Genomic DNA, 14,852 nt, shown 5'->3' with positions numbered 1-14,852 from the left:
TCGTGCCCTCATTGGTCATGTGCGCGTTCGTGTGTGTTGGAGGAGGGGCTCTGTAAGGAAGTCTGAAGGAAGGGGCAGATTTTTTTCGATTGTGTAATTTCAAATTCTAGCGCACTCGAGCTGGTTTCTCCATTCTTACCTACCCTACCTTTAAGTAAGATTTTCATTTTCTTGTATCAGAGTATTTTTTACAATTGAGATCACTACCGTTACTCAAGTAACAAATATCAGTAATTCTTCCTCCACTGGCACTAACACAATTCTTTATTGTTAACTGAGGATATTCTGTTTGTGAAATAATGACAAATAGTGATTTATATAGTGATTGATTAGGGATTTCTTCAATTTATTAAGAAGCATGAAATCATTTATAAAGATATACAAACAAATTGGATAGACTGACAAACACATCAGCGGCAAACCAGCTGCCATTTTGACCGTAAATAGATTAAAATAAATGATTTTATTGCATAAAGGTTGCTGTAGTTGGTCAGTTGTATGCCCTTAACGATCAGCTATAACAGACATCAATGTCTAAAGCCAGTTTGACTCTGATGCTCAGTAAAGTAAAATATAAGTATTAACATAATAAAAACACATCTAAACCACGTCTCACTGCTTTCAAAATCCCAGATCTGCCTGCAGGAATGAAGAATTTATATTTTGCGATGATATTCGTTTTGAAGAGATCTTAAAAACACATGTCTTTCTTAGACTTAAGTTAAAGTAATAAAAAGCAAACTAAAAAAGGGTATTTTTGTGTGTTTTAAGACATTTATAACTGATAGTAGCATTTAGTTTGAAGTCTACTTTCGTGCTTTGCTATGTGATACATATTTTAACACTTAGGCAAATAAAGCTAATTGAAATGCATAAAAAGAAAATACTGTAACAGTCCCACAGTATTTTACACATTTAAAATTACACCATAATACATGCATTACTGTATATATCAGCTATATAAATACACAGCAGTTTCTGTCAGTACAGTATTTGTACAAACATGATTTGTACTTGCTCTTATATATCTGGCTCCGTCCCTAAGTTGTTCATCCAACCAGGTATTTTCAGACTGTCTCTTAAAACTCTGTCTTCACTTGTATCAAATATACACTATATATGTGTTTATCTTATACCAATCTCATGTACAGCTATTGTTCAATAAGCAAAGCAAATTAAATGTTGTCTTTTACAATTAAAGCAAAAGTGTGAAGTTCATTTCAACGGTGTCATTTTAAAGGGTTGCTTATTCAGACTTTACGAGCACAGGTCAAAACGTTGCTCATTATCTTGAGATTTTTTGAATTTACGTTGGGATAAAGCCTAACCATCATGGAAATTGTAAGAATGCACAGTATATGCTCGCTTTCACATCAGATTAGAACAAACATCAGTCAAAGTTTTAAACAATTACACAGAGATTCTTCCAGATACATTTAAATCTCTACCTTTCATTTTTTAAATAAATATACTGCTACTTCGTTTTTTTATGATGTTCTACTTATCTGCTATTTGTTTTTTACTTATTGTGTTTTTTAATACTTGTGACGTGGGCCTACTCAAACATGTAAGTCTATTCTCTTTGCTTTATCTACACTACACTTCTGCTGTTTTAATAATGTACATTTCCCCGCTGCGGGACAAATAAAGGAATTCTGATTCTGATTCTGAAAAGTGTTCAGATGGATTTATTGCTGAATGTTGTCTGCAGCTCTTTGAGGGTCATGTACCCGGTTCTGCATGGCTCGACAGGCATGGAGGAGGACCTGTTCATGGATCCCGCTGAAGGCCAGCTGCCACCATCTCCTGCTGCAGGAACATCCTCCTGCTGGCTTTCGGGGGAAATCAGAGTCGGACTTGGAGGGGTCGTAGCAGCGAAGGTAGAGCACATCCACAAAGGAAGACGGAGAGGGAGAGTAACAAGAGGAGGATGATCATCAAAAACCTCTTCGTCTTCCTTTCCAAAACCGAATCCGGAGTCTGGGCTCTGCGGCTCTTTCTTTAAGCTCTCGTAGTTCGGAAAGGTATCAGGTGCAGAACAGAGGTTGAGGAGAAGATGGTTGTGGAAATCCTCCCTATAGGTGAAGTATGCCGGGTTGGGGTCAGTTCGAACGGAGCTGTTGCCGGAGGAGCTGGAGATGAAGTAGCCCATGTTGGAGAAGCAGGATGAAGAGGAGGAAGAGGAGTTATCAACGACCCCGCTGGAGCCTGAGATGGTGGAGGGGTGAGAGCTGCAGTGAAGCAGGGCGCTGGTCGAGGAGGGGGGAGGGGCGACATCCCAGCTCTCACACATCTCTAACGGGGAGATGGGGTCACGAGGCTGCGCCGTGAAGAAGGCCTCAGACACTGTCATAGGGTTCAGCCAATTCTAGGGACGAATAAAGGCAAGTTTATTTATATAGCACCTTTCAACACAAGGCAATTCAAAGTGCTTTACAAAAATGAAATACATTAAGGGCATTAAGAAACATATAATAAAATGACATTTAAAAACACTCATTTAAAAGCAAAGACAATGACAAATATTAAAGTGACAGTGCAGTGTGAGATACACACATCTGAAATGTTTAGGACTGACTCTCAATCATTGCTCACTTTTTAGCAGAAATAGTTTTCTATGACCTCACTTTCTTTTACTTTCTTTGTTAACTTATCCTTTAGTTATTTCAAGTGTTTCATGCTAAGCGAACGTTACCTTTTAGTTTTCGCCGAAACTATTCTTTTTTTTTTTTAGTTAAGTTTACCTTGTCTTTCTTGGAATAAAGAGAGATTTAGTGTAGGAAATACACTTGAAGAAAGCCTATTTTTTTACAATTTCTAGTATACCTTATTGCATTTCAGAATCAGAATACCTTTATTAGTCCCACAGAGAGGAAATGTACATTGTTACAGCAGAAAAGAGCCAAAGACAGCTGAATGTTACCCAAGAAGCATGCATACAAAAGTATTAAAGATTAAAAAAAAAGTTATTCAATTTACAGAAAACACATCCTGTAACAGTTCTGAGGATTTAGCAGCCAGGTATATATTGCACAGTTATTAACGGCATATATATATATATAAATATATATTGCTCATATTTGCACTGTTGTATATTGCATAATGCTATGTTTTAATGTTGTGTTGTGCCATTTGTTTTGGAAGAATCGCAGCTGTTCTTGAAGAAGGCAAAGACCATTATCCATTCAGGTGGACAACAAAGTCAAGCTAATCTAATTTAATCAAATTTTGAGGAATCCAACCTATAATCGAATCTAATGTCCCTCTAATTTTACGTGAAGTTCTCTGTGGGTGTGAGTTTGTCTGATGGTGTTGGTTTGAATACAAGCTAAAGACAAACCACACCAGGTGGGTTTTGGGGTTAAAAGTAAAAAAGAGGTTCCAATCTTTGACGGACTGTTTCTGTAACTCTGACAGTCAGTATTCAGTTATAGCCTTTACTTCCTTTTAACCTGAACCAAATCTGCTAACTGAATTTAAGTAAGGGGTAATGCAACGGCTAAAGAGCCCTAATAGAAAAGGCTGTACTCTTTTATAATTCAACCTTGGTCAAGATGGAGTTATTGGGGTCCTTCTTGTTTGGCAGTATAAACGACAAGTAGAGCACAATAGCTGTATTGTGGTTACATTTCAGTATTTGCATCAGGTGATGTCGCTTCTTTAACATAACTGGATAAACTCAATACTTCTTACACCACTGGATAATTTGTTAGGCCTTCCATATGTATAAGGAAGTCAATAGCGAACATATAGTGAAAATAAAAGCGGTCCCAGGATTGAACCCTGAGGTACACCAATTGGGAGAGATGACAAAAGAAAACAACAAATCTTTCTGGTGTCTAAACCCGATGAGTTGGTTTTATTTTGTCTGTTTGTCAGCAGAGTTGTGGGAAAAGACTGGCCAGATTTTTGTGCAATTGGGAGAAGGGTTTGGCAAGATCCAATGAAAAACAAATGATGTCTTCGTAAAAATAACAGGCCTTGATACACATGTACTTTTTGAAAACATTGCCTTTTTGCGGAGAAATTTGCTTTTCTAATGTCCTTCCAATTTTTACCTTTAGATTTCCTCCGTGGACAGAGTGGAGAGTGTGGAAGTATTTTGAAGGGTTTGGTAACGGCTTCCCTTTGAGGAGCCTAAAACGGCAAAAGGGTGCAATCATATTAGACTTACTGGATTCAAACACACACACACACACACACACACACACACACACACACACACACACACACACACACACACACACACACACACACACACACACACACACACACACACACACACACACACACACACACACACACACACACACACACATACTCACCCCCTGCTCGCACAACTCCTGTAAAGGAACACCGTTACAGTGATGAGACCCAGGATGACGCCCAAAATCACTCCCAATATTATCAGTTGTGTCGTACTCAGAAGCCGTTCTGAAACAGAGAGCTGACATTACAAGGTGTAAATATGCAAGTAAATTATTTTGTATTCTCCTCAGCTCATAAGTTTTGTTTGTTTTTATATGGTTTATTAGGGTTTGGTTTTTCCTGATTTATTTGTATTCCAGTAGTTCCACTTCACCTTTGTGTGTTTTTCCCGCCACTTTTGATTGTCTGCCCCGATAAAGTTGACCTGTCCCTCGTTAGCCCTGCAGTCGCCTGACCTCCTGCTCACCCGTTACCGTTCACCGGCTCATGTCCAAACTAAACATACTCCTACTCTAATGGAGTGGACTCAGTCTAGTCTCACTCACAGCTGAATGAGCCTCTTTTTTTAAGGCGGAGGACATAAATGCAGCTTTAGGACAAACTCCCCTCTCTCCAGCCGAGAGAGGAACCGTCCTTACTATTAGGTATAGTTTTGAATCAGCATATCTTAGACATCTCGGGATTCTTTTAAAATTATTATTTATTCTACAATTTCAATATTAGTAGAGACAATTTATAAATCCTAGTAGTGGGGGGAGGGCAGAAATCATAGCTTATACAGAAAATAGTCCGTTAGTCATCCAGTTGCAGGATAAGTGTAATTATAATAAAATCCATAAATCTTTACTGCTGTTTCCTTTACTTGTAAACCTCTTTTAAATCTTTGTATGAGCTGCTTGGTTTTTGCAACAGTCCCTGTAAAAATACAGTCTTTACAATTGAATCCACACGTCTAACACTTTCTAAACTAGACCTGGGGAGGCCTTTATATGACCCTAAATAAAAAATAAAACAAATGCTCTAATACATTTGCTGTCCCTGTCCGCCTTCTGGACCTTTAATCTGCTTTTTTGCCTGGTTAAAGTATCATCACTTAATCTGCTCGTCTGCATGTTGGTCCTCCTCGCCTACACAAACATCCATCAGACGTGAGAAATACTTTATTTTATTCATAATTTCTCATCATAACAACTTGTTTAATCCTGTCTTTTCTGACCCGTGTTCATCTTAAGTGGAAGATGTTGTGTGTATGAAGGGTTCTTTAAAATATGTCATCATTAGTTTCATATGCAAGAAACTTTGTGTCTGATCTACTTCCGTCAATTGACTCACAGGTACACCAGTTTGCCAAACTACAGTTTAGAGCTTATTTTATCTGTGCTTTGTGAGGACTTTAATCTAAATAGATGACTTAATTTCTCAACAGGCCTGTAAGCTTTTAGATTAAAAAAAAGAAAGAAAACTGGACGTCTTTTTACCTCGATTCTGTGATGTTTCCACCTCGTTTGTCCAGGATGTTGTTGGACTCCAGTTGCTCCAGTTGCTCCAGTGGCTATTAGAATCCTTGTATGATAAAATGGGTTTGACTCTCACCCTGACCTCACAATGACCCTTTAGTTTCCCAGCAGGAATCGATAGCTCTCGTTCTTGTGTGGACAGAATAATGGCCTCCTGAAAGCATATCAAAACGTCAGCCCAATATCAAAAGAAGGGAAGGATATCAACAACCAGAAATGATTTGCCAAAGCAGCATCTGCGTTTAATTTAGTGTGAAACCAAGCACTGCCTTATTTGATGCACAGATCATTGAACTAAAAATAAATATAGGCCTGCAACATTAAGACCAAACTCTAGTGGAAGGGGAAGTGACATAATGTTAAACTTACGCAAAGCTAATGTTAGCAGTGCATCAACCTTTGCATCACTTTGAAAAGTTAGTAACACCCCAGTTTGCGAGAAGGAAGAAGCCACAATATGTCAATAGAGAAAACAAACTCCCACAGGTTTTAGCCATACTACTAGCATGGATGGCAATGTTGCTATTTTAGATTGAACCTTTAATCTAACACTTATGTCCTAATTATTATACTAAATTATTATTATTCTCGTTTTATTTTTGTGTAAAAGGCAAATTTATGCATGTATAGTGTCGGCACTCACGTTCCATGTCTGGTGTTTCTGTTTGATCTGAGTTTGAAAGCTTAAGGTGTTTAAGTACTTAGAGGGAAGACTGCCTGGACGCCACGATATAATCGTCTCATTGGCTGTGCTGTTGACATTAGGAACACCTGGAGGATGCATTTTTACTGTAGGAACACAAAATTGATGAACAATTATTACTACAGTTTGAAAGCCACACATATGAAAACAGATATGGATTTAGTTTTAGACTTTTTAACATCATGTCGTGATTTTTATGTCCGATTCTTAACCAGATTTGCAAAAGAACATTTAAGAAGCACCTAAAAAGGTCACTAAGGAAGTAAAAGCCACTCACTGTGCTGCACTGGTCTGTAGTCTGTGATTTTCTCCATCATTGTGCCGTTACACTCCACACGGATGTAGGGCATGTTAGTTAAAGAGCTAAATTTCTGGAAGGACCCATCATTTGATCAGTTAGGAGCGTAGGAGCAAGACTGCTGATTATTTTTATCAATGCTAACCATAAATGAGATGTTAACATGTTCAAATGAATTGTATTTTAGAGACTTACTTTCTTTTCAAAGACAAGATTGCAGCCTCGAGTAAAGTTAATGTGTTGTTTCAGCTTGCAGCTTTGACTAAATCACAAAAAATACAAAAGTCAACACTCTTGTTAAAAATAAAAACCTACGAAAACACATTTTTCATCCATGAAATGTTGGCAAGCAGTAATGAGTAGAGTATATTCAACATCTTACATCATTTTTTGCTTGACTCCCAGTTTTTCGCCGATAAATGTTGACTCCTCACCAAGGACCCAGCAGACCGCATGGGGAGTCGCTGCAGAGCTCTCCCATGTGCAGCTGATATTGTTGACGTAGTCATTTACACAAGAGAGTCCTTGAAACACAGAGAAACAACAAAAAGATAACTTCAGTGTTATTGGACTTGGAGGGGGGGAGTGTGTGGGAGAGAAACTCCCTCTGGAAGAAACCTTGGGATTATAGCGTTAGCAGAACATTTCGTGCACAAAAAACCTATATAACACACTACAGGAGAAACTAACTAACATAGAAAATGTTTCAGTTACGTTTGTCTTTGGTTATACCTCTCAAGCCTTTGTGAAAGTTGGCTGCATGCACTGAAAACAGAACCACCAGTAAGAATAGGGACAGCAGGATCGTCATGGTGATGACCACAATATGACTGTAAACAGAGAGGAACAATGCAATATACTGAGAACCTAAATGAATAGTGATACACAGAAACATTTTGACATATGAATTAGGGATGTATGCAAAAGCAACACCTTTATCTAGTATATCTAGATACATTTGTGTGTGTGTGTGTGTGTGTGTGTGTGTGTGTGTGTGTGTGTGTGTGTGTGTGTTTAAACTAAATTATTATAAAGGGGGGGGGGTGTGGTCATGTAGTAATTCAGCAGTTTAGAAACACCTCTATATTTATCGTTTTTTAATGGAGGGAAACTCCTTTCTGGAACCGCATCAACCAGTCGTTATTGGTGAGTGATGAGCTGTTTTGAGGGTGAGAAAACAATACTAGATCCACACTGAGAATAAAACTCATCCTGAGAAGGCGGCAACTCACAGTTATAACTGAAACGTACTGGTTGCATTATTACAGAGAGTATAATAACTGCATTAACAGCGTCTTATTGGCCATACTGATGATTGCCAGGGAATCATTTCCATAGATGTTTACCTTTTGCCCTCTGACGCAGATGACCAACCTTGGCATCTGTTATCTCCCTTAAGGAGGGGGCTTCTTTAGCCATTTGTTGTTGTTGCCAGTTTATGACCGGGCATCTCTCGGTCAAAGATAGTTTATTGTTATGAGGACATATGGAACAACTCCTTCTCGCGGCTTGATGAACCCAAGGTATGAAATCTTCGAGGCCATAAGCGTCAACTGAAAGTAATTCAGTGTCCCCAGCTGTTTAGTCTATCTAGTGAAGAATGTTGATTTCCCTCATCCAAACTAGTTAAAACCTCTACGAGAGGACGGTTTCTTCAGAATTGATTGTAGCATCTCATCCGTGTGGTCAGACCGTGGCCCTATGACTTGTCTTGTGAATTCTCCGGTCGAAGCTCCAAATAAACCACCAGTGTTTGACATCAAAGCTCCAGCTCTCCACCGTGTCTCTCTTTGAGTTCTGACTCCTATTGCTTCAGAAGTTTCCCCCACAATGATTATTAATTATTAGGGGTGTAACGGTATGCGTATTCGTACTGAAAATATTCGGTATGGGCCCCTCGGGTCGGTACACATGTGTACCGAAGTGTACCGAACGAATATAACGTTACACGTAAAAAATGGAGAACGTGAAAAACCTTTTGGATGTAATCTCAGGTGCCGCGTTGCAGCGTTCAATGTAATTTGCTCACATTGGGTTCAACGCGTCATAGAGCGATCAAGTCGACCAGGGATGCGTTCAAATATAGTAAGTAGTTTGAGGAACTGTCGAAATTCCCAACGCAGATAAAGTTGAGCTCAAAAATCCTCCAGCATCATTGAAGTCTCCGGTTTCAACTAAAATTGGTTACGCGGCTGGCAGTACATCAAACTTGCACACATTTGAAAAGGCATCACCCGAACGTGAATATCACCGGTACCACAAGAAAAATGACTGAAGTGCAAACCCAACTCCGACTAGCATTTAAGCCTCCACCACTCGCGAAGTCCAGTGCCATGTTAGCAAAGCGCTACCTGGCTGTATCTGCTACCTCTGTCCCTAGCGAGAGTGTTCTCTACAGCAGGAGACATTGTTAGTGCCAGCAGATCTGCCCTTTCGGCAACAATGTGGACAAGTTCATTTTTCTTAAAAAAAACATGAAAATACAATGACAAGCAAGTCATAATGTCAAACTGGCTGCTTAGGTACGAGTACAGTACAGTTCAAGTGCAGATTATTTCAGTTCATCGAAATGCTGCACCTTAATGTTTATTTTATTATATTTTGTATTTATTTGAGTGAATACATTATTCACAGTTTAATAATAATAAAAAAATAATAATTATATTTTATGTGTTGTGATAANTTTTTCTGCTGTACCGAAAACGTACCATCGAACCGTGACCTAAAAACGGAGGTACGTACCGAACCGAAATGTTTTTGAACCGTTACACCGATATTAATTATCATGCTTAATTTATTACATTACACTCAGCTAAAGCTTTTATTTAAAGCGACTTACAGTAAGTGCAATAAACGAGGAAGATACAAACGTCAAACAAATGGAAAATGTGTGTTTTTAACACCTAAACATTTCTCACAAGTCTGAGTCATTGTTCGTTTTAGCGTCAAAGCCTTAACCTAAAGTTACAGTAAATGAGTTAATGGAAAGTGCAGATGTTTTTGTAACATCATGTGCAAGGGAAACACTTCTGTTCTGAGTAATAACAGAAGCTCAGGAACATTTTTGATGTAATTTAAAAAGTAACATATATGTAATTTAGAGTTTAAATGTTGGTCATGGGGGTTGTGCAATAGGTCACCATTGTCATTTCATTTCATTTCAAACCTTTATTTATCCAGATTGTCCCTTGAGATCATAGATCTCTTTTTCAAGGGAGAGCTGAAAAACCTGTCAGTAGGTCTGTATGTAGAAACTGAGTATGTACAAAAGTCACGTGTTAATATGTTAATATCTTCTATCGTGTAGTATGTAAGATTTTTTATTTTTTATTTGTGTAACTGCAGGACAGATACCAGAACACATTTCCTACAATAAAGTATATTATATCATATCATAAATGCATGTATAAAAACTAAATATAATCTAAATGGAATTGAATAAGAGACCAGTGCGAAACATCAAAAGAACAATCTATAAAGAATCTTGAATTATTGTCTGAAAATTGATACAGTACCTCATGAGTCTCGGTCAGTTCGGTAGCAGGGGGTCCCCGAGAGGAATCACATCGTTGTCTCTCTGCTGGACCGAAGAGTTTAAAAGATTTCCTTTCTCTTCTGTCTTTCTACTCGCACATCACTATCTCACTCTCTTGTGAAATCTCTCCCTCCCTCTTTCTCTATCTCTTTCTGTCGCTCATCCCTCTGCCTCCTCATTCAGGCCCCTCTCTCTTCTTCAAAGTGCCCAGTGACACTTTGCACTTGTTACCACAGCTGGTGCCTTACAGGAAGCCTCATGAAGCTGTGATGGTGTGAGGAAGGGGGAGGACTTTTTTTAAACAAAGCTCCTCCTCCTCCTCCTGCAGCTACCTGGACGCCGTTAAAATAATAATTGCACTGAAAATAATAAAACGCACCACATCCTGTTTCAATCACAACGATAAGTGAGTTGTATGAAGGGGGAAACGGGCACTTTGTACTCTGGGGTGGTTTATGAAACTTAAAGTGAAGATTCAGAGAACTAAAAGCTACCAGATCGAGAGCCATATGGGGTTAATTAAGATACCAAACACACACACAGAAGTTGCACAGCAGGAAAACCGCTTCTCTTATAGCCGCAACCACTGCAGACACGTGTATTTATACTACAGATGTGGGTCTATAGAGAGAAAGAAAGGAGGTTAGAGTTAAAGCAGTAGATATTTACTCAAAGGTCACCAAACATTTAATTTCTGTTTCTTCCTCTGATTAATATTGTGTAGGTCCTAGTATTTTGCTCTACACCATTTTGCTAAAACACAATTTTAGTTTGCACTTGTTTATTTTTGAAATGTTTCCAAATGATAATGTAGCTACTAGTATGGAATTTGGGGAATGTAAGACTTAATATTCCATCAAAATGTTGAGAATAAGTCGGTAAATGCAGAGTGTTATGCTTGTTTTAATGCCTCCTGCCTAAAATGCCTTTATTGGAATCCTTTGTTTACTTCAACAACATAGTAACATCACTAAGTAATACTGGAGCTTCTATTGGCTAGCGCTCGAACACATTGTACGTGATAGGCTAAGAGGCGGGACGTCTCTAATCAGTTGACCAATCACAACAGAGCCGGCCAGCTAACCAATCAGAGCAGATTGGGCTCTGGTTTCAGACAGAGGGTGAAAAGAGGTGCTGCAGCACAGACAGTATGAGAAAAATAAAGAGCTTTTTGAACATTAAAGCATGGAGACATGTCCCAGTAGAGACACTACATACAAATATGAACCTGAAAATAGGCGGAATATGTCCTCTAGTTTTTTATCCGACCACGGCCTACATGGTTCCACATTATATAATATATACTATTGCATGCTGCTTAGGCATTTTCAACAAATATTCATGCAAATGAATATCAATCAAACTATAATATAGAAAAAAGTAATTTTGCCAACAGAGAGAGAAGGAAACAGGATGGCGAAAAACATAAACAGTTTTAAGAGTATATTTTCACCCAGTGTTTTTTAGTCAAATGCCAATATGGGAGTGCAGTGTGTAGCACAGAATATAAGATCAATGTTTTAGTATCTACAAGTGTTAATCTCAGTCTTAAAGTTCAATGAAGGGCCATTGTGCAACACTCATCCGAGCTGTACTTATAGTGCCAACAAACCACAACGCATACACACCTTTAACACAAACTGTCGCAACACAATATGTTTGAATCCAGCAGTCAACACACGCCTGGTTGTGAGTGGGTTTCAAGCCTACAGTGGGCCAGAGGGTGATCAGATGCCTCCCCCACTAGTTCCTGCACATACTTAGGTGTCAGCATCAGCTTGCAGCGGTAACAGGAGAGAGGAGGGGAGGGTAGTGTGCAGACAAGGTGCAAGAAGAAGAAGGGCTTGCATCTCTTGCCTGAAGGTCAAAGTCCGCTGTGTTTGAGGCGAGAAGCTGCTGAGAAGGCCAAAGAGATGTTTGTGCTCGGATAGCAGCAAGAAAACAGTCTCAATCCACAGACCACAATGACAGGGGGAGGCTTGGGTTAGAAGGTGAGAACAGAAACAAGGGAGGGCACACTCATAATAAAATGTTTTAAAAACATCAGTCTAATCATTTTAGGGAGGCGTTTTAGATAAATATTGCTAAATTAAAAAGATTAAATCTGCCTTTTCTATTTAAGACTCATATAGTGGAGAAGGCACATCTAAAGTATGTTCAATTCCTGTAAGTAAAGGCCAGAGCTGACTAAGTTCAATATCCTGTGAGGTTTTACTGGTGGTTTCACATTGCTTTTAGCTTAGGGCTAATGTCAGCATTCTAACATGCTCAAAATGGCAAAGCTAACATACTGTAAGGAAAGGCAAGGCAAGTTTATTTATTTAGCGCCTTTCAACACAAGGCAAAGTACTTTACAAAAATGAAAGACATTAAGAGCATTAAGAAACATAGTATAAAATGATATCTAGAAACACTCATTTAAATCATTGATATAAAATTACGTTTAAAAACACTCATTTAAAAGCAAAGATAATCAAAGTTACATTACATTACATTTAGCTGACGCTTTTATCCAAAGCGACTTACAATAAGTGCGTTCGACCAACAAGGTACAAACTTGAAGAAAACAGAATCATATAAGGTCATCAGGTTTCATAGAGCTAAAACATTTCAAGTGCTACTCAACTGGTGCTTTGTTAGTAATTATATCGCTAGAAGTGGAGTCGAAAGAGATACAGTGCAGTTTAAAGGTGGGGTAGGTAAGTTTGAGAAACCGGCTCGAGATACACTTTTTGTTATACTCCATGGAATGCTCTTAACATCCCGATAGAAATGAATATCTGAAGTGCTTTGACAAGAAATCCATAGCAAAATGTCATCTGTGGAAGCCGTAGTACTGTAAAAAGCACGACCAATCATTTTAGCCGGCCCGGCTAAAATAACTGGATGGCCTACCTGCCTGTCAGCCTTCCATCTGTGCACAAACTTATCTCGTGCCCTCATTGGTCATGTGCGCGTGTGTGTTGGGGGAGGGGCTCTGTAAGCAAGTGGCAGTTTTTTTCCAGCTGTGTATTTTCAAATTCTAGCGCACTCGAGCCGGTTTCTCCAAAATTACCTACCCCACCTTTAAGATATGAATATATCAATTAAAAGCAGCGGCAAAAAGAAAAGTCTTCAGCCTTGATTTAAAAGTAATAATACTAAAAGTAGTATGACTACACCTAGATTTCTGGCTTCATCTGTTGTTTTGAACATTGCACTTTTATAAGTTCGGCCTTGGCTCCAAAAACCATTACCTCCGTTTTGTCTTTGTTTAATTGGAGACAGTTCTGACACATCCAGTCATTGATTTGTTCAATGCACTTACTCAGTGTTTGAATTGGAGCATAGTCTCCTAGTGAAATGGTTATGTAAATTTGTGTGTCATCCGCATAGCTATGGTAACTTATTTTGTAGTTTTTCATTATCTGAGCCAGTGGTAGCATGTAGATGTTAAAGAGAAGAGGCCCCAAGATGGAGCCTTGAGGAACCCCACATGTCATATTTGTTAACTCAGATGTGTATTTACGCATAGAAACAAAGTTGTTTCTGTCCTTTAAGTAGGATTCAAACCAATTTAGAACTGTTGCCGAAAGTCTCACCCAGTTTTCCAGTTGGTCTAGTAATATGTTGTGGTCAACAGTGTCAAACACAGCACTGAGATCTAATAATACTAACACTGAAGTTCTGCCACTGTCTGTGTTTAAGTGGATGTCATTGAAGATCTTTACAAGAGCAGTCTCAGTGCTGTGGTTTGGACGAAAGCCTGACTGGAACACATCGAAACAGTTATTTAAATGCAAGAAATTACTCAACTGTTGAAAAACTACTTGTTCAATGATTTTACCTAGAAATGGGAGGTTTGATATGGGCCTGTAGTCAGGGGCGGCGGGTACTGTAGGCTAGGGAAGGCTAAGCCTTCCCAAATATTTGTGTCACTGCATCCAGTTAAAATAAAAATATAATGTATAATGTTTGTGTCTTTGACATTGGCGCTGCTATGCAGCCACCTGTGCCCTGTTCTACGAAGCCAGTTCAACATACCCTGGATACGTTTGAGTTATCTTAACTAACCTAACAAACGAGATCTCGCTAAGCGGTCCTACGACGCTGGTTATCAACTCAGTAAATCAAGCCAGATTTTCTCTCTCCAGCTGAGAGCCCGTTCACGTGAAACGTGAAAGGGGCGGGGTTAGCTACATTTGACCAATCACAAACAGTGACAAGTGTACTGACAGCGCAGCGTCATACTTCATTAATGAAAAGTAAACTAATATTAGACAAATATGAACTTTAACCATCCATGACTTAAACATATAATCCAGGATACAAGCCACATAGTTGCACCTGCAAGGTGAATATAGAACAACTGGTTAAAAAATAAATAAACTACTGAGTGTTTGAAAGCGTACAACAGTTTTATGATATCACTGCCCTATCTAACACACGAGTGGATCTGACTTTAATTACGTTTGAGTTGAGTGTTTCGTCAACCTGATGTGTTGCTTAAAATAATACTTCTTCATTCAGTATGTGACACTGTAAGTGTGCACGGCCAGATACGGCTCGAGAAGCTGACTCAGATAAGGAAATATATGATATATTATGATC

General features: G+C 38.8%; 1 protein-coding gene across 2 annotated transcripts; it reads right to left on the bottom strand.

Moving 5' to 3' along the window:
- Positions 1 to 301: 301 nt before the first annotated feature.
- LOC104964346 (interleukin-2 receptor subunit beta-like) lies at positions 302 to 10,486 on the bottom strand. 2 transcript variants are annotated; one of them, XM_010793089.1, is made up of 10 exons: positions 10,243 to 10,486; positions 7,460 to 7,557; positions 7,110 to 7,251; positions 6,923 to 6,989; positions 6,707 to 6,800; positions 6,370 to 6,515; positions 5,688 to 5,880; positions 4,326 to 4,434; positions 4,059 to 4,137; positions 302 to 2,368 (listed from the first exon to the last, which is right to left on the bottom strand). In XM_010793089.1, exons 1-10 carry the CDS (start codon positions 10,245 to 10,247, stop codon positions 1,679 to 1,681), a joined length of 1,623 nt encoding a protein of 540 aa, XP_010791391.1. In that variant the 5' UTR covers positions 10,248 to 10,486; the 3' UTR covers positions 302 to 1,678. The 2 variants fall into 2 exon arrangements, with proteins under 2 accessions (XP_010791391.1, XP_010791392.1); XM_010793090.1 differs by lacking the exon at positions 7,460 to 7,557.
- Positions 10,487 to 14,852: the final 4,366 nt, after the last annotated feature.

Source organism: Notothenia coriiceps, unplaced genomic scaffold (genome assembly GCF_000735185.1).
Source record: "Notothenia coriiceps isolate Sejong01 unplaced genomic scaffold, NC01 NC01_scaffold00037159, whole genome shotgun sequence".
Lineage (NCBI taxonomy): Eukaryota > Metazoa > Chordata > Actinopteri > Perciformes > Nototheniidae > Notothenia > Notothenia coriiceps.
This window is presented reverse-complemented; position numbering and strand designations above follow the sequence as displayed.